At 40.3% G+C, this 20620-nt stretch overlaps 1 protein-coding gene across 2 annotated transcripts in view; it reads left to right on the plus strand.

The window, feature by feature from the left end:
* LOC136864960 (putative transmembrane protein INAFM2) overlaps positions 1-20620 on the plus strand; it is a 238045-nt gene that overhangs the window by 189929 nt on the left and 27496 nt on the right. For both annotated transcript variants that reach the window (XM_067142368.2, XM_067142367.2), the window contains one exon: positions 8938-9061. In XM_067142368.2, coding sequence (XP_066998469.1) covers positions 8938-9056 — 119 coding nt within the window. In that variant the 3' untranslated portion in view covers positions 9057-9061. The remainder of the gene's footprint in view (positions 1-8937; positions 9062-20620) is intronic.

A 20620-nucleotide genomic window follows, 5' to 3' on the forward strand; every position in this document is an offset into this window, starting at 1 on the left:
ACAGAACTAGCCGTTTCAATACCCTGGGTGTAATATACTGTAGTTAAATATTGACAATATCCGCGGGTGCGGATAACCATTCGCGCATGCGGATACGGGTGCGGATGCGGGTGCGGAGCAGATGCGGATATTATTCTGGATATCCGCGCAGGGCTCTAAGCATAGTGTGTGTGGCTATATCTATATACTCTGGATCTTACACGTTCGAATTTCAACATCATCGTCCATACTTGAAATGATTTCCTTTATATCTCCCTTCAACTCTGGGAAACAAGAAGAAAAACATATTTTTCTCGCAGACCTAACAGTACCTAATATCCGTGAAATGCACAAAAGTGGAATATCAAGAAAATGCAAGAGATAAGTATCGACCGAGCGAGTTGGCCGTGCGGTTAGGGCTGGAGATAACGGACGTGAAGCCGCAGATGGTTTAAGATAAGTACAGAGAAATCTTTCTTAAATTGACTGGCCGGGCTGAGTGGCTGGCCTTCTAACCCCAACTTGGCAGGTTCGATCCTGGCTCAGTTCGGTGGTATTTGAAGGTGCTCAAATACGACAGCCCCGTGTCGGTAGATTTACTGGCACATAAAAGAACTCCTGCGGGACTAAATTCCGGCACCTCAACGTCTCCGAAGACCTTGAAAAGTAGTTAGTGGGACGTAAAACAAATAACATTGTTATTATTATTATTATTATTATTATTATTATTATTATTATTATTATTATTATTATTATTATTATTATTATTATTATTATTATTATTATTATTAAATTTACTGAAGTTTTAATAACGGACTTGTACATTAATTTAGGCCTAGTCTGTCACACTTGTTCATATCACTAATTCCCAATCATTGACAAGTAAATAACACTACATATACTGTACGTATCGTTAAAAGAGATTTGTTAAAATTTTAGTATGTTCTTGTAAAACGAAACATGTCATTCTGCTACTGTATATGTCTACTCTTAGGGACTGCCTGGCCGAGGTGGTAAAGGCGTGCTAGGTTCTCCCGGAAGGATGTCGGTTCGAATCCCCGTCAGGAAATCGTAAAATTTAAAAAACGAGAGTTCCACTTCCGGAGGTGCGTATGACCCTGAGGTTCACTTATCCTACACCAAAAATGATTACCAGGTTAAATCCTGGGGGCAAAGGCGGCTGGGCATGTACCTCATCACTCTACCCCATCAAGTTCCGAAGTTACGAATAGTGGAAGCCTTTTTAACTTCCATCACTCCAAGGGCTTCCTTTTGCTTTTCTGTATGTCTACTCTTAGTCCAGTTTCCTGATATGGGGTCGGGGGATGAATTGAAATGAAATGATATGGCATGTTTTACAGTTGGATGCCCTTCCTTCAGTTGAGCAGCTAGTGAAGATGAAACGAATCATGATGAATGAGACTGGGGTAAGGAGGTGGAAGGAATCGACCGTAGGCTTAAAAATGGAACTATTCCGGCATTTTTTTGGAAGTGAAAGTGGGAAAAGACAGAAAAACATGCTCAGGGCAGCCGACGGTGGGGTTCGAACCCACTCGCCTCCCGAATGCACAGCTTGACTCGAAAGCCGTAGAGCGTTAACACGCGCGACAACTCCGCTCGCACATGTCATTTTGTTACTAGTAGGTTATTTCTACAGGTATGTTACGGTGTTTTAAGTGTTATTTTCGTGTTTCGACAGACATGAAGAACTTAACACTAAGGAAGTCTTTCAAGCAAAAGTTTTTGTAATTTTTACTAGGTAATAGTTAACATTTTTCTATTTTCCATATAATTCTCTTGAGAAACTTCCACATTTACAAATCCAATTGGTTGAGAATGCTCTGTTTGGTTTCCACTGATTCTAAGAAACAGGTTCATTATTTTCATTGGAAACATAACCTTAAAAGTTTGACTGTCTGGACTGAGGTACTTGCTTTGTAATTCAGTGCTTCATTGTACGAGTATAGTCATGCGTTACTTTGACGGAAATTTTTGACATTTAACATTTTTAACACGATGTGTACCCCTCTGTCTGTCTGTCTGTCTGTCGGAAGTTTAGCTGGATTCTCAGAAAGCACCACCAAATAGTAAGCGATTATAGGAAAGACTCAAAAACCGATGGTGGCGCGAAAATATGCCGTGCCAAGCATGATGAGGAATAAGCAGGGTTGCCAACTCTCCCGTATGATAGGAGAACTCCCATATTCTTCTGAATTTCTAAGCTGTAACCTGTATCCTGTTTTAATTTAACCCTGGAGGTCGTATTTCCCGTATTTAAGAAAACGACATTAGAACTTAACGCTCAGTCGGTGTCCTTGCGTTCCTCTTTTTTTTTTTTTTTTTTTGTGATTCAATTTTCTTCATAGCTGTTGTATGCCGTTTAGGACCTGCTTTAATTGAAGTCATGCAACACGCATAGACACAAAACTCCTCCTTAAAGGAAAATGTCGGCAGCCCTGAAGATGGTTTTCCGTGGTTTCCCATTTTCACACCAGGCTGTACCTTAAGGCCACGACCGCTTTCTTCCCACTCCTCGGCTTTTCCTATCCCACCATCGCCATAAGACCTATCTGTGTCGGTGCGACGTAAGGAAAATTAAAAAAAAAATTAAACGCAGAAAGGTGTGGCTGCGTGATTTGGGTCACGTAGCTGTCAGCTTGTATTAGGGAGATAGTGGGTTCGAACCCCACTGTCGGCAACCCTGAAGATGGTTTTCCGTGTTTTACCATTTTCACACCTGGCAAATGTTGGGGCTGTACCTTAATTAAAGCCATTACCTCTTCCTTCCCACTCCTAGCCCTTTCCTATCCCATTGTTGCCACAAGACCTATCTGTGTCGGTGCGGCGTAAAGCATCTATAAGAAAAGTAAGGTAGATGGCCATTGCTTTCCTCTTTGGGCTAGAAAGTGCTATTGCAGCACGATTGACCCTTTGAGTACCAATATCACCCTTCATAGCACTCAAGACATGCTAGTGGTGCTCAGGGCATTATTCAGCGCTATACTCTACATACGCCATCAGTTTCAAAACTGTCTGTCACTGCCATAAATGAGACTGGGACTTCAGACGAAGCTACGGTTTGTTCTAGTGTGTGCCAAGACACAGATGCAAAATTACTGCGTCTTTTTTTTTTACGTCGCACCGACACAGGTCGTGTGGAGACGATGGGATAGGAAAGGTTTAGGAGTTGGAAGTAAGCGGCCGTGGCCCTAATTAAATTACAGCACCAGCAATCGCCTGGTGTGAAAATGGAAAACCACAGAAAGCCATTTTCTGGGCTGCCGACAGTGGAGTTCGAACCCACTATCTCCCGAATGCAAGCTCACAGCTGCACGACCCTAACCGCACGGCCAACTCACTCGGTAAATATACTGCGTCTATCGTGAAATAGCAACAGGCAAAACGTGTACCTGTCACTCTCAAACTACAGAACGAAGAATATACAAGTTTTCGTCAACGCTGAATAGTCAGCTAACTGAGCTTCGATTCAGAGGGTCCCGGGTTCGATTCCCGGCCGTGTCGACGATTTATAATCTTATATGGTTAATTCCCTTGGCACGGGGACTGGGTATTTGTGCCACCTCCAACATTTCTGAAACTCACACACCACACATAACATTATCCTCCACCACAATAACACGCGGCTTCTAATACACGGCAGGCAGATGCCGCCGACCCTCGGCGCAGGGTCTGCCTTACAAGCTCCACCCGGCTAGAACCAGTCATTCGAAATTATCATTTTTTTTTTCTAGTGGCTTTACGTCGCACCGACACAGATAGGTCTTATGGCGACGATGGGATAGGAAAGGCCTAGGAGTTGGAAGGAAGCGGCCGTGGCCTTAATTAAGGTACAGCGTCAGCATTTGCCTGGTGTGAAAATGGAAAACCACAGAAAACCATTTTCAGGGCTGCTGACAGTGGGATTCGAACACACTATCTCCCGGACGCAAGCTCACAGCCGCGCGCCCCTAATCACACGGCCAACTCTCCCGGTGAAATTATTATTATTATTATTATTATTATTATTATTATTATTATTATTATTATTATTATTATTATTATTATTATTATTATCGCTAAAAGAGGCTGCCTAGCCGAGGTCGTAAAGGACTGTCTTCCAATAGCAACAGAGGAGGATCTAATTTTTTTGTTACAGGCTCATCTCAAGAAAACAAAATTTTGGATACAGAAGAAAAGAAAGTGAAGAAAGCGCTAGAACCTCCAGTTGGAAACAGAACCTCGAAGGAACAAAAAGGAAACTCCAGACAGGGGAGACTGCGAACAACCAAAAAGCTGCTTCCTCTCTTCAGAAAAATAAGTCCTTCAAAGAGGAAGAAACGTGCAGTTGAATCTCCCAGTGGCAGTGAATCAGATGAAGACACTTCCTATGTTCCCACTGATAATGTAGACAGCGACATAGACGGTGATTGCGTTCTTTGTCACTGACTATTCTCATCAGATAAGCATAGAGAAAAATGGGTTTGAAATGCCAAATGCTTTGAATGTTGTCACCAAACGAGCTCATCATCGCCGAAGATGAAAATCTTTCTGTGTGACCATTGCTTACAAAAATCCAGATTTACATAACTTACGATAACGAGCTTGAGCACTCTTAATCAAATATCACATTCTTAATTTCGCATGAAGAAATTATCTTGAAGGTTAGAATTACTGTTAATGTGATCTTGTTACAAGTTTTAATCGTGAAAGATTTATGTAAATGATCAAGATATATTTCTTTCACTCTCATTTCGAAAACACTCATACGGGGGCAAATACTCATAATGTTCACTTTTGTACTTTTTTGTGTCTTTTGTGTGTGTTTGTCTTCACAAATACTGTATATTGACTCCAGGGTATATTTTTAGAAATATTAAAGATTAATAAACCATGTTTTTGACCTATTAGTTTCAACATTGCTTATTGAGATCTAAAAATAAAATAAAAGAGGAACAACATTTGGGCCTTCTGCCCTAATTTATTTATTACTCTATGCAGTGTAGTTCCATCCGCAAATATCCTTATTAGTAATTCCAGTTCTTTACTGCTACCGTTTATATGAGAATATGACAAGGTAAAGAAACAAAGTGACCTAAAAGTAAACAATGACAAAAATGACAGAGTTCCAGTAATACTGCTTGCGGGATGATTCACCTACTCTAATTCTCTGAGTTCAGTTCTCTAGAAATTTAGCCTCCCATTCAACCGGTACTTTGTCTAGTACAATAGCCGTTATTTCCGTCAGTAGACTTCCATGATCTAAAAAACTATGGCGCAACAGCCCCGAAGGGCCTTGGCCTACCAAGCGACCGCTGCTCAGCCCTAAGTCCTGCAGATTATGAGGTGTCGTGTGGTCAGCACGATGAATCCTCTCGGCCGTTATTCTTGGTTTTCTTGACCGGACCCGCCATCTCACAGTCAAGATAGCTCCTCAATTTTAATCACGTAGGCTGAGTAGACCTCGAACCAGCCCTCAGATCCAGGTAGAAATCCCTGACCTGGGAGGTAATCGAACCCGTGGCCTCCGGGTAAGAGGCAGGCACGCTACCCCTGCACCGCGGGGCCGTCTTTCCTGCATCTAACCTATCAGTTGATTTCACCTCCTGAATCTAAAATCTTGCTGGAATCCTACAAGTTGGTCCACCGGGCGAGTTGGCCGTGCGGTTAGGGGCGCGCAGCTGTGAGCTTGCGTCCGGGGATAGTGGGTTCGAACCCCACTGTCGGCAGCACCGAAGATGGTTTTCCGTGGTTTACCATTTACACCAGGTGAATGCTGGGTCTGTACCTTAATTAAGGCCACGGCCACTTCTATCCCACTCCCAGGTCTTTCCTATCCCATCGTCGCCGAAAGACGATAATAATAAGAAGAAGAAGGAGAAGAAGAAGAATACAAGTCGATCCTTACTGGAATAACCTTTCCTAAACCCCAATCGCCTTCTACCAAACCAGTTAGTCATTTCACAAACATGTCTAATATAATCAGAAAGAATGCTTTCCCAGAGCTTACAAGCTTTATGTTTGTCACACTTTCCCTTATACACTGGGCCTACTGTTGCAAGTCTCCAATCGGGCTAAGTGGTTCAGATGGTTGAGGCGCTAACCTTCTGACCCTCAACTTGGCAGGTTCGATCCTGGCTCAGACCGGTGGTATTTGAAGGTGTTCTAAAACGTCAGCACCATGTCGGTACACTTGCTGGCACGTTAAAAAAAGTCCTGAGGGACTAAATTCCGGCACCTCACCGTCTCCGGGAATCGTAAACGTAGTTAGTTGGACGTAAAGCCATTGTTATTATTATTATTATTATTATTATTATTATTATTATTATTATTATTATTATTATTATTATTATTATCTATATATTAATTTTTTATGAAAACTAAAGTCAATCAGTCCGGCCATTCTATCCGGTCGATTTCCTTCATTCTATTAACTGAAAAGTATTCATGCACAGATTTGTCATCAGGTACCATAAATCACTTAACTTCCGCCTTCCTCAAATTATTTGATTTTTCAACTTTTTGTCTCTTTGAAGCAATCATATCATTGGTTCTAATTGAGGTACGGAGTTCGTTTTGGCCTAAGAACACTCATTGGATCAAGTTCTTTCATTTCAGCTCTTAACTATTCAAATTAGTTTATTCTGAGGAAAGTTATGAGTGCACATTCAATTTGACGTCTCATTTCTTCAACATTTTTTCTCATTGAAGCAATCATATATTTCGTTCCAACTGAGGTACGCAGTTCTTTTTTGTCTGAAAACACTCAGTGGATCAAGCGCTTTCTTTTGAGGAAATAACTACTTAAATTGGTAGATTCTGAGGAAAGTTATGAGTACATTTGTCTCCATGACGAAGATCTTTGAAGGACTTTTTAACAGTTCGGCGCGTAGTGTTGTTCCAAGGAAAGTTTAATTCAATTTCTTTGTGTGATATATTTTCAAGTGTTTTGTTGACATAATGCTGCATTCCATTACCACAGCAGATCATGTGCTTTATTTCATTAACTCGAAACTTTGCGAATACATCCGTGAGGATAGTAACGAATAACACCATACTTTGTACATTGCGGGCGGAGCCAGCGGGAAACTGCTAGTTATTATTATTATTATTATTATTATTGTTATTATTATTATTATTATTATTATTATTATTATTATTATTATTGCAAGTCTCCATTCATTTGGTAAAGCTCCTTCATGAAAACAGTAATCAAATCAGTATTTAAGATATGGCACTGTATCACAACTCACTCAGTGCCTTTAGTATAGGTCTATTCCCAGAAATCTTATCAGTCCTAGCTGCTTTTCTTCTTACATGACATTAGTGCCTCTCAAAGACTGTTTTAATTAAAATAAAATTATATATCATACTTAAATCAGAATGATCATTTTATTCTGGTTCAGTAACTTACGCACAATAGATGTCATGAACTCATCTAAATATTTCAACATTATTGCTGACGAGATTTAGAGATATATGGACAGAAGTATGGCATTCCAACTCCCCCTCTGTCCTTTACCATTCATTACATAACACTCTCGCAATTAGAGGAAAGGGAGCGGCTCTTTCATTTTGCCGACAAAGCCTGTATCGGCACACGTGAAAAGGAGGCTCCCAAGATCATTCGCGGTTGAGCGCGACTAAATTTAGCCTGTGTTTACAGCAGTTCCGATTGACGGAAACACGCAAGCCACATGGAGCTACAGAAACTCCGGGGTTGGAGAGCGGAATGGCATATTCCGTCAAACATTACCAACATCCGTATTCTTACGATTGAGTTTCCAGAATTTTATTTGCGGTGGTTTAGGTTATATTTTTTCTGTTGAAAGGATCTGAGCTACAGTGTGGCCTTATTCCAACTCACATTTATCTTCCCAGAAGTTATCCTCCCATAACGGTTTTTGCCAGTAAATAAATGTTATTTTCAATTTCGTTTTTTCTTCTTCCTTTTCTACCGCTTTCTCCACGCCTTGTGGAGTCGCAGATGCGAACTGTGTCGCACATATTAGTTTGGCCCTGTTTTACGGCTGGATGCCCTTTCTGACGCCAACTCTATGTGGCGGTATGTAACCACTATTGCATACTTCTGCAGTAGTTGGTAGTGTGGTGTGTTGTGAGGTGTTGTCTGAATATGAAAAGGAGCAAACACAAACGCGAACAACCATTCCCCGAGACAGAAGAGTTAATTACACGCGATTAGAATCCCCGGCCAGACCGGGAATCGAATGCGGAATCCTATGAATCGAAGACCTCAACGCTGACCATTCAGCCAAGGAGTCGGATGTTTTTGTAAAGTGCATTATAATAGCAATATTCACAATAGTGTGACGCATTCGAAATTTCGGCGAACTGTAGATAAAGTACATTACAGAGAACAAAGACGTGGGACAATCCGAACGAAAAGTGTAATAGTAGGTTTCGTTTAGTGTTTGGAACTTTGGTTCTGAACCATAGAGTTGGTGTTGCTTCCTCTACAAGGCTTGTAGCATAGCCGCGGCTCATGTGTTTAGACACCTTCCCAGCATTTAGTACAAGTTGAAGCAGGAAAGCAGGCGAAGACTCTTCCAAAATGGCCGAAAGTGAGAAATCTTAACCCACTTCTCTCAGCTACGTGCTGCAAGTTAGGTGCATTCTGTAAAAAACCCTCAGAATTAGGGTATTCTCAAATTCCCAGTGGAGCTGTGAAAACCGGTGCTCTCTGCCTCGCAGTAACATTTGTCGACTCTAACCTCAACCCACTCTTATCCTCTCGGAAATGTGTTTCTTTTTTAAGTTTTGATATATATACCCCCTCCCCTCCCGTAAAACCGGGTACTTTGTGTTTCCGTACATTTTTTGCCCCCCACCCACACACACTTCTAATTCCCAGTCGCCGCTTCTGCTTGTTGAGATTTAGTTGATTTCACCTCAGTTGCAGATGTCACAATCTCTTCTAACTTTGTATATTTCTGATTTTAGGAGATACTGCTGGCTCTTTACAACCTGCATACCAACACCTTCCTCTATCAAGCTACAACCTTTCACAGAGTGTTTCACCGACGATGGAGACGCCAGTGGATGGGACGCCTAGAAGTTAGAACAGGTAAAGAAAATATTAAAACTATAAGAGGAATCCACAGTACGCTGCAGCTGTGGGACGATTTATTTAGTTTTTTAAAAAGTCTCGGAAATTAAGAAGAAATTTCACTGAAGTAATCATTTTTATACATTAAAATAAACCATAAAGTAATATAAATTCACTGAAACTGACACTGCAAAAACACAGGACATAGGACAAACTTTGCAGGCTCCAAGCACAAGAGGTTGCTGGCCAAATTGTCATATGCCCCATATATGATGAAACAAAAACAATGCAGCATTTTAAAAATGTAAAATTGAAGCTTACAACAGATAAATCATTCTAAGATTTCCATGTGAACCTTCGGCTTTTTGCTGCCAATAGCACAGTTCCAATACACATTAAATAACAGATTAATGTTGGCAATACTGAGCAATACTTTTTGTGCGGTTACTATCTGCCATGGTAAACATTACGAACGAATGGGTTAATACGTCGTTAAATTACAACACTTTACACCACACGAGTTGGACGTGCTGCTGTGAGCTTACATGCGGGAGATGTGGGTTCGAACCCCACTGTCGGCAGCCCTGAATATCGTTTTCCGTCGTTTTCCATTTTCAAACCAGGCAAATGTAGGAGCTGTATCTTGATTAAAGCCATGGCCGCTTTCTTCCCACTCCTAGGCCTTTCGAATCCCTTCGTCGCCTTAACACCTATCTGTGTCGGTGCGACGTAAAGTAAAATGCTGTACAACGCTTTACAGAACAAAATAACCTTGTTTGTATGACGGTTAGCAGTATATGGGCAAATATAATTTTCTACAAGACCATCCAATTATCTGATGACTGGGTGGCTGAGGAAACTTCATCGGCCGATAAGACTTCATTCACGGCCATCTGTGCTACACAAAGAGCCAGTGGCAGCAACACTAAAGTGACAGTTTAACAAATACGAATACACTTAAAAATGTATGTAGTCACTTATGTTTGCCGGTCTGAGTGGCTCAGATGGTTAAGGTGCGGATTCTTTGAGCTCAAGTTGGCAGTTTCAATCCTGAGTCAGTCCGGTGGTATTTGAAGGCGCTCAAATACGTCAGCCTCGTGTAGGTAGATTTACCGACACGTTAAGGAACTCCAGGGAGACGACATTCCGGCACCTCGGCGTCTCCGAAAACCGTAAGAGTAGTTAGTGAGACGTAAAGGGAATGACACTATTATGATTCTCTCTCTTATGTCACACAAATATATTTCTTTGCTATTTGCTATTTACTTTACGTCGCACTGACACAGATAGGTCTTATGGTGACGATAGGATAGGAAAGGCCTAGGAGTTGGAAGGAAGCGGTCGTGGCCTTAATTATGGTACAGCCCCGGCATTTGCCTGGTGTGAAAATGGGAAACCACGGAAAACCATCTTCAAGGCTGCCGACAGTGAGACTCGAACCCACTATCTCCCGATTACTGGATACTAATATATTTCTGACATAGGTAAGCTTATGAAATTATCCATTACGCATCTTTCTCTCTTTCTTCTCCCTGGCCTCCTTCTCAGTTTTACTGAGGTCAGCACTAGATGTAGATTTGGCCCACTTGTATGGCTGGATGCCCTTCCTGACGCCAGCCCTAGGTAGAAGGATGTATTTACTACTTGCGTTTCTGTGGTGGTTGGTAGTAATTATGTCGTGTGTAAATGAAGATAAGTGTATTATTAATACGAATACAAACATCCAATCCCCGTGCCAGAGAAATTAACCAGTGGTAGTTAAAATTTCCGTCCAGAAATCGAACACGGGTATCCTAAATCAAAAGTTATTGTGCTGACCATTCAGCTTAATTCTCTTTGAGAAATTCAATTTATTTGTTAGCGGATGTTATCCTTCAGTACGCTAAAACTGTGCAGATTTGTCTCGTAAACGTCATCTTTGAATGTTCCCAAGAGATAATTACCACATTGTGTTAAATCGGGGGATCCTGAGGGCCATATATTTTTTATCATGTCAGTATCGTTTAAAACATAGTGAACTGCTGCAAGGAATCACAGGCTGTATGAGCCCTCGCAGAACACTGCTAAAATACATGGAACTACGTTTCCCTCTGTTAATTCAGTAAACACCCAGTGAAATGACGGCGTGCATCGGGTCACTTGGCCGTGAGCTTGCATTCGGAAGACCATGGATTCGAATCCCACCATTGCCATCCTTGAAAGCAGTTTTCAATGGTTTCCCATTTTCACACCAGGCACCTGAATTAACGCCACGGTCGCCGCTTCCAAATCGTAGCCCTTTCCTATCCTTGCGTCGTTGAAAACCTTCGATGTGTCGTGCGACTTTAAACTACTGAAAATTAGTTTTTTAATTTCTTGTGGCTATTTCTAGCCGGGTGCAGCCCTTGTAAGGCATACCCTCCGATGAGGGTGGGCACTACTGAAAATAAAAACCTACAACCTGTTTTGCAGTCATTGACTGGGTCAGGGATGGAATGAATGAAGCCCCCTTCTAGCGGCGAGGAGAGGAATTATACTGGTTGCCGAAGCCTGTCACACTCCTCTGGGGTAATGATTAATGACTGACAGATGAAATGAAATGATGATGGAGAGTGTTGCTGTAATGAAAGACAACAGGGAAAACCGGAGTGCCCGGAGGAAAATCTGTCCCGCCTCCAATTTGTCCAGCACAAATCTCACATGGAGTGACCGGGATTTGAACCACGGAACCCAGCAGTGAGAGGCCGACGCGCTGCCGCCTGAGCCACGGAGGCCGACTTTAAACTACTACCAAGAGAAAAGTAATCCAGGAAGGAAAGGTTGCAAAATGTTTTGCACAAATCTTTCACTCAAAAATATTGAGCCTAATATTTTTTCATTGTTCCACATTCCCACTTTCTGATAATGAAGGGATTCCTCGTGGTGCAGATTTGAATTTTTGGCACTCCAATATAGGCAGTTTTACGAATTAAGGTAAGATGTAAAGTTAACCAAACCTCTTCACGAAATAGAAAGAGATAAGGATGAAATGAAATGGCGTCCGGCTTTTAGTGCCGGCAGTGTCCGAGGACAAGTTCGGCTCGCCAGGTGCAAGTTTTTGGTTTGACTGCCATGGGCGACTTGCGTGACTTGATGAGAATGAAATGATGATGAAGACGACACATACACCCAGCCCCGTGCCAGCGAAATTAACCAACGATGGTTAAAATTCCCGACCCAAAGTCCAGCACGCTAACCATTTAGCCATGGAGCCGGACAGATAAGGATGAATTTCTTTGCCATGCACTGGGCCGGGTTAACGCCCGAGCAACCCGGACGACCACCCAGAGCGCCAAGGCAAGGAACGAAAAACTGTCTTACAGTTCGGTGATTTAGAAGAAAAGGTCTGCGTGTTCCTACTTAGTACGTAATAACCACCAACATTTTGGATTACCGCAATACTAAATTTACTAAAGTATCGTATATTTTTTTAAATGAAAAAGACAATACAAAACTAGTCTTTCGAGAGCCAGGTGGGAGGAATGCACCAGGGCGTCAACAGTGGCTTACCAAAGAGGGGCAGTCGCTTGTGATTGAGTCTGCTTCGTTACTTTTGCATTTTGTAAGGCACTGTAAGAGGGGCACAGGACGGGGTGATCGCCGAGATGCGCCTGCTGATATAATACACAGACGCTCGTTCGACACCAGTCGCAGTAAGTCAAGCGGATGGTGAGTTGTGCGTAATGTAAAAAATTTCAGTCCGACCACTGTGTTTGCCGTGAATGTTTTCATCGGCATTTGTGTTGTTTGACAATACTGTATCTTTCTGTGTCAGTATATATTATAAAGATGGTTTTGGTAGGAATTAGAAATGGGTGATATAAAGGAATACTCAGAATTTTTCTCTACAAAAAGATAATTGCAGCAGACTTCTAAGGCTCAAAACCCATTTGCTCTTCCTGAATTTGAGGTAAGCCTTAATACTATGAGATTCAATTAAAAATTACTTCAAAAGAAACAAATAATTTAGGCTATATTTCATACTGTTAGGGGTGCAAGGGCAGCAAAGGGGTAAAAGTTGTAGAGGCCAGGATATTAGAAAAATGACCTCACAAAAACTTTAAATTTTGAATGTATTTCATAAATACGTAGGTCCAGACATAAGTCATGGAAACTATTTTTTTTTTCTCACGAACATGAGACAACACGGAAAATCTAAGATATGCACTTGAAAACGTACCGTATGTACTTGCGTATGAAGCCACTAAATGGTGTATGTAAACAACCGTGTGGGTCTAAGCATGGCCCCGAGGTCAGTGTGTGAATGAGAGCGTCACAAAATGGAAGTCAGTCAGCAGGAGCAACGATCTTATCTTAAAATAGCAGTTCTCCGCGGCAGAAATGCACGCCAACGCCATGCAGAGCTGAGGGAAACATTAGGTGTGCATGCCAGATCTTTCGGACAACGCCGTAATCCTACGCGATAACGCGACAGCTCACACAGCAGCCATCGTTCAGCGTCGCTTACAACGGTGGGGATGGGAGGTTCTTCCACACCCGCCTTATTCGCCTGATCTGAGCCCATGTGACTAGACCTAATCCCCAAAGTCAAGAAGCCATTACGTGGACAACGATTTGCTAACAAAGAGGACATCGTAATAGCTTTTCGGAGAGAGGTGCCCCACGTTAGTGATACACATGCAGCGAATGGTATTGAGCGCCTGCCCCACCACTGGCGACGCACAGTGGAAACCTTGGGTGATTATTTCGAAGGTTTGTAACCAGTTGAGACCTGTCCTTTGTGCACAGTCTTGTGTATTTGTTGTCTATACCATAATAAAACAATGTTTACAAATGGTCTGTGTTCTGTCGCTTTCCTACGGGAATCTCCTGAAGTCAGAATTTGTCTTCAGGCACTATGCGTAAGTGCATACCCTATATTTCCAAATACATGTATCATATTTTCCGTGTTGTCTCCTGTTCACGAGAAAAAAAAGTTGCCATGACTTATGACTCGACCCTCGTGTGTTTTTGTTCTTTCCTTTTATCAAAACAACAACAATAAATAAAAATAAAAATGTATAAGTAGATATAACAACAACCTAACAATTGGAGCTTTAGAGCTTCATAATATGATCGGGGAGGATAAACTCCCAATTTTTAATATTTGTCTGCTTCAAAAAAATTGATGAGAGAATCTTTGGTTTTTCGCACAACGAAGAAGCGTGAGCTTCCAAGAAGTAGTTTTATATTCCAAAGGGAGATTAAACTCCTGAACTTCAAGGTTATCAGTGACTAATATCCACATCAAGGTACCTTTTAGTACCCTTAAAAGTTATCAGCTTTTATACCGTTTGACACTCGCTGCCCTTAATTCAGAGGGAAGCAACAACAGAACATTTGATTCAGAGGGATCCAAAAGAAACAGGAGCAGAAGCTCATACTACACGTCCAAGAATCACTTAAATTAAAGGTTAATAGAAAATGCTGAAAACAAGAATAGACTGGGATGCTGAACCGCACAAACAATCCCGTGACATGACTTGCAATAAAATCTAATGGGGCAGAGGGTCCCGGTGTCATAGCCTTCCTACACTGGGACTGGGTTGAGGGGGCGGGTAATTAATGATCGGAAGCAAGCAGAAAGAAAATAAATTTCGAACAACCTCAGTCGCAATAACACAAAATGAATTAGGGAAACGAGGGTCTACACTCGTGCATACTTAAAACATATCACCCTTCGCTGCAAGAAAGCCTAGAAACCCTCATTTTACAAAATAAAATACAATTAATGAAACCCTACATCAAAATACGGTAACCGCGGCTCAACCACAGCCGTTAGCTACATGCTGGAGGGGAACGCTCGTATCTTCCCGTCACCATACGCAATAAAGTTCACATGATAGAGTAAAATTTAGCCGCCTACCTAAGGAATTTCCCCAGCTCGCTTGTATCCTTCTGTGAGGAATACCTCACTGGTCACCGCACTGGACGTGATAAATACATAAGGTCCAAGTTTGCTCATATTTATAGGGGCGAGCTGGGCGATGATTGGTTTATTTAATTTTGAAATCACAGTTGTGGCAACTCAGAAACAGCAGACATACACTAGCTTTCTCCAACCCCTAACAGTTACAGTACTCCACTAAAGAATATTAATTCCAACTCCCTAGGTGGCATCCAAAAGCAAAGTATTGACATAACAAACTTGAACATAAAGTTCAGTCTGTCTCCACAAGACTTCGCTACCCTCAGGCGTTTAATGTGTTGCCTACCACTATGGAGAGGTCTTGCTAATTGTACCCATATCACTGATCACTGCAAGCCCCAAATATGCTAAGATAACTAACATAAAAGCACATTATTGCATTAATGTAACACAATTTTTAATGAAGCAGACTATAAATCATATTCCACAAAGATCAAATCAATTACATTCATAGGAGGCTATAATATTCTTAAACTTAGGGCCTTTATTGTGTCATTTCCTGTTTGTTAAGATTATTCAGTAGGAGGGGGGCGGTGTATGCACTGGAAAGCTCTCTTGGCCGGGTGAACATTTCTCCATAAACCGACCCAGGGCATGCAATTAATTCAAAATTCAGAACAAAATCTATTTCTACATGGAGTTAAGTTTGAACACCACAGGGATTTAGCGCAAGTAACTTCTTAGCCCTTTGCATAGAATCGTAAGAATTCCCGTTTGAGGAGGAAGATGTCCAAGAAATTTTTCGGGAGAGTTCTCCTTGCGGTGCGAAATATTATCACGATATTTTTCTGCGAGAACTGTATGTTTTCTTCTACCCTTCTTATCGTGATCATTTTCTGCAGCACGAAATGTATTAACTAAATTAATGAATCGCATTACGACTTCAAACTTAACGTCGCACTAACACATCGAAGGTTTTTAGCGCAAACCTGGGAATTTTCCTTCAAGTAATTTCTTGGCAGCATGAGCAGTCTCCATGCAGATATACTAATGGAAAATGAAGATCCATAGTTAAATAGAACAGTTAGGTTTACTGTTTGCCATCTTGCATTCTCACCAGAATTTACAGGTAGAATTAGATACGAATTGTTCGTTTCACTGTTCAAATATCGCTGATTGAGTGGCATGAGATGCGAGGTAAACGGTAAACCAGTCCCACCCCGAAAACATTTCAATGAAAGTAATATTTCCATCAGAACTTGAATCACAAATCAACAGATAATAAACGAAATCATTGACACTCATGATATAGGAGCATTAATAACGTTGTAAGAGTGAGTGTACGCTTCGGAAATATCTGAAGTGGGCTTGGACGCAATGTCTGAACGACACGGTTAAGTGACAGTTTATCTTCTGCCAGCTGTTTACAGAGATGGTTACTCATAACAAAGGTATACAGCTAGTAAACAAATATCTTGTACGTGTTCCATGACTGCAATATTTATATATTTTATCATGTTTGAATCCACATCATTAGTTTTATAATTTTGTAGTACAATGTGCCTTGAAGCATTTTGAAGTCTCATAACGAATCAAACAAATGGTTGTGAACAACTTGTCTGGTTACTGGTCAAAGAAATACATCGATAGTTGTAGCATTCCTTCCTGTTTCTATGCCTTCAGATTGGTACAAATACTGTTTTCGTCCAATCAAAAGTTACCTTACTTGGATTCCATGCTAATTCTGCTAGTCTATGAACCCGTTTTATACCTACCACCCCGATATATTCCACCATTTCAGCCTGAATTCCATGCGCTTTAATGACATTATAGTTTATTTGCCATTCACGCTACTTTCTGAAGCGTTATTTCTTCGCCTCGTTCACATAATGAATGCAGAAAAGAAATTAATTTAAACTTAAAACTTACATAAGTGTATATTACTTTTATTACACAGGAGAAATTTAATGCAGTATATTCATGCATTAAATAGAGAAAAAATAGGTAATATCAATTTACTTGTAGTTTACAAAAAATGTCAAGGGTTACAAGGTACATAAATCTATATATATAAAATAACTTGTCCTGACTGACTGACTGACTGACTGACTGACTGACTGACTGACTGACTGACTGACTGACTGACTGACTGACTGACTGACTGACTGACTGACTGACTGATTCACCATCGCCGAGCCAAAATTACTGGACATAAAGAAATGAAATTTTGGGGATATATTCATATTAAGATGTAGGTGCTCGCTAAGAGAGGATTTTTGGATATACCGTCGCTGAGGGGGTGAAAAAGGGGTTGAAATTTTAAAATGAGTGTATCTATATTTCAAAACTTTAAAAGTTTACAGATGTAAAAATTGGTATTTAGAAACTTCTTCAAAAATAAGGAAACACGTATTTTTTGTTTTCAGAAAATCCCAATAGGAGGGGTGAAAAAGGGTGAGAAGGGGTTGAATGCCTTTAATCAGGATATCGGTACTTATATCTCAGAAACTGAAGATATTACAGACTTGAAAATTGGTACTTTTGATCTCTCTTAAAAATAAAGAAACACGTATTTTTTTGTTTTTGGAAAATCCAATTAATGGAAGGGTGAAAAGGGGGGTGAATTTTTAAAATGAGTGCATCTATATCTTAAAACTTTAAAGGTTTACTGATGTAAAAATTGGTATTTAGAAGCTTCATTAAAAATAAAGAAACACGTATTTTTTTGTTTTCGGAAAATCCCAATAGGAGGGGTGAAAAGGGGTGAAAAGTGGTGAAAAGTGGGTTGAATGCCTTCAATGAGGATACTTATATCTCAATAATTGAAGATATTACAGACCTGAAAATTAGTGTTTGGAATCTCCTTTAAAAATAAAAAGCACGTATTTTTTGTTTTTGGAAAATCCAATTAATGGGGGGTGAAAAGGGGGTGAATTTTTAAAATGAGTATATCTATATCCCAAAACTTTTAAAGCTTATAGATGTAAAAATTGGTATTTAGAATCGCCTTTAAAAATAAAGAAATACATATTGTTTTGTTTTCGGAAAATCCCAATAGGAAGGGTGAAAAAGGGTGAAAAGATGTTGAATGCCTTTAATGAGGCTACTTATATTTCAGAACCTGAAGATATTACAGACCTGAAAATTGGTATTTGGGATCTACTTTAAAAATGAAGAAATAGATATTTTTTCGTTTTTGGAAAATCCAAATAATGGAGGGTGAAAAGGGGGGTGAATTTTTAAAATGAGTGTGTCTACATCTTAAAACTTTACAAGATTACAGATGTAAAAATTCGTATTTAGAATCTCCTTTAAAAATAAAGGAACACGTATTTTTTTGTTTTCTGTAAATCCCAATAGGAGGGGTGTAAAAGGGTGAATAATGGGTTGAATGCCTTTAATGAGGATACATATATCTCAGAAACTGAATATATTACAGAACTAAAAATTTGCTTATGGAATCTCCTTTACAAATAACGAAACACGTATTTTTTTGTTTTTGGAAAATTCAATTAATGATGGTTAAACAGGAGTGACAAATTGGGGTGAATGTTTTGAAAGACTATATCTACAGAATATCTGAGAAACGTAAAACGTTACAGACGTAAAGAGTGGATATTTGGAATCTCCTGTAAATGTAAAGAAAGATAGGTGATTTGTCTTTGGAAACTCCACTTGAGGGGAACTAAAAAGGGGTGAAATTTTAAAATGAGAATTTCTACAGTATATCTCAAAAACGTAACATGTTACAAAAGTGAAAATTGGTCATTTTTATTTCTATTAAAAATAAAGAAACATGTATTTTTAGTTTTCGGAAATACCACTTGGGTGGAGGGGGGTAAACGTGATTGAAAATGGTGTTGAATTCTTTTAATTAGGCTACTGATACCTCAAAAATGAAGATATTACAGGCGTAAAATTTGATATTTAGAATCTGCTTTAAAAGTAAAGAAACACGTTTCTCGGAAAATCCAATGAAGGGGGGGGGGGTGAAAGAATTGAAAAATTAATTGACTTAATTGTATGAGAATACATACATCTAATAAAAACTAAAGTTGTTACAAACGTGAAAATTGGTATTTGAATCTCCTTTGAAAACAAAGAAAAACGCGTTTTGGTGGGAGGAAAGCATCTTGGGGGGGCGGGAGTGAAAAGTAGTTGAATTTCTTTCATGAGGACACATACATCAAAAACTGAAGAAATTGGAGTCGTAATAATTGGTATTTAGAAGATCCTTTACTATTAAAGAAACAAGTATTTTTTGCTGGAAAATTCACTTGGGGGGGGGGGTGAAAGGAAGGGGGAAAAATTGAATTATTTTTATGGGGATACTTATATCTCAAAACTGAAGGTAATAGACGTGAACATTGGTGTTTGGAATCTCCTTTAAACATAAAGAAACACGCCTTCTTTTAATTTTTTTGTAAGGGGAGGGGGTAAATGAACTTAACGGCAGTGAGGTGTAAAAGGAGGTGAGACCAATTGATTTTGCTGTTCATAATGTACTTATAAGGAGCCTCCGTTGCTCAGGTGGCAGCGCGCCGGCCCATCACAGCTGGGTTCCGTGGTTCAAATCCCGGTCACGCCATGTGACATTCGTGCTGGACAAAACGGAGGCGCGACAGGTTTTTCTCCGGATACTCTGGTTTTCCCTGTCATCATTAATTCCAGCAACACTGTCCAATATTTCTTTTAATTTGTCATTCATCGTTCAATGCCCCAGAGGACTGCTTCAGGAGCCGGTACAATTCCTATTGTCGCCGCTAGATGGGGCTTTATTCATTCCATTCCTGACCCTGTCGAATGGCTGGAAACAGGCTGTAGATTTTCGATGTACTTATTCTGATTATAAACCGATTATTTTTAATCTTTCCTGGGTTCGTTTTCAAGAACCATCTTTTCCTTCGGAGAACGTTCTTAGATTACAGTAGATTCTCCTGATATATAAATAAAAATGTAAACACATTTGAAATAAACGATAGAAATGAGATTACCCGTCAAATTGTTCACCTCTATAATAAGGCCAATAATGCACGGAAGTATGTCATTCGTATCGCCAGAAATCCCGCACACTTGCCTACGCGCGACAATGGTGCTGGTCATATTGTAAACAATGATAATGGCAGCAGATGTAATTTACCGCCAAGTAGCGGTCTTGCATCTCTCTGTGGGGTCCAGAACATCTATAATAATAATAAAAATAATAATAATAATAATAACAATAATAATAATAATAATAATAATAATAATAATCTGGACCGTCGTCAAATGTGCGGACCGCGCTGGAAACGGGTCCTCGACGGGTAAATGACTAAGAATGCAGTCCGGCCGCGGGTTCAGTACCGCCAAGGCACCCAAGACGACACCACGCCGGATTTCCTGAAGGATTTGATCCATATTAAAAATGCTTATAGGAAAAGGTGGCAAAGATTTATGGACCCAACTGACCGGGTGGAATACTTGGAACTAGCCCGGAAAGTACGAAATCGATTGCTGGAAAGAAAGATTGAAAAATGGGAGGAAATTTGCCGTAATCTATTAGAAAATGAGTCAGATCGCGAATTTTGGTGGATTCTCGCAGAAAACGAGTCAGATCGCGAATTTCGGCGGATTATATATCTAAAACAATTATAAATTTCAGTATAATACCGTAGCGAAGCACGGGTATCTTGCTAGTACAATATATTTAA

The sequence above is a fragment of the Anabrus simplex genome, chromosome 2, assembly GCF_040414725.1.
Source record: "Anabrus simplex isolate iqAnaSimp1 chromosome 2, ASM4041472v1, whole genome shotgun sequence".
Lineage (NCBI taxonomy): Eukaryota > Metazoa > Arthropoda > Insecta > Orthoptera > Tettigoniidae > Anabrus > Anabrus simplex.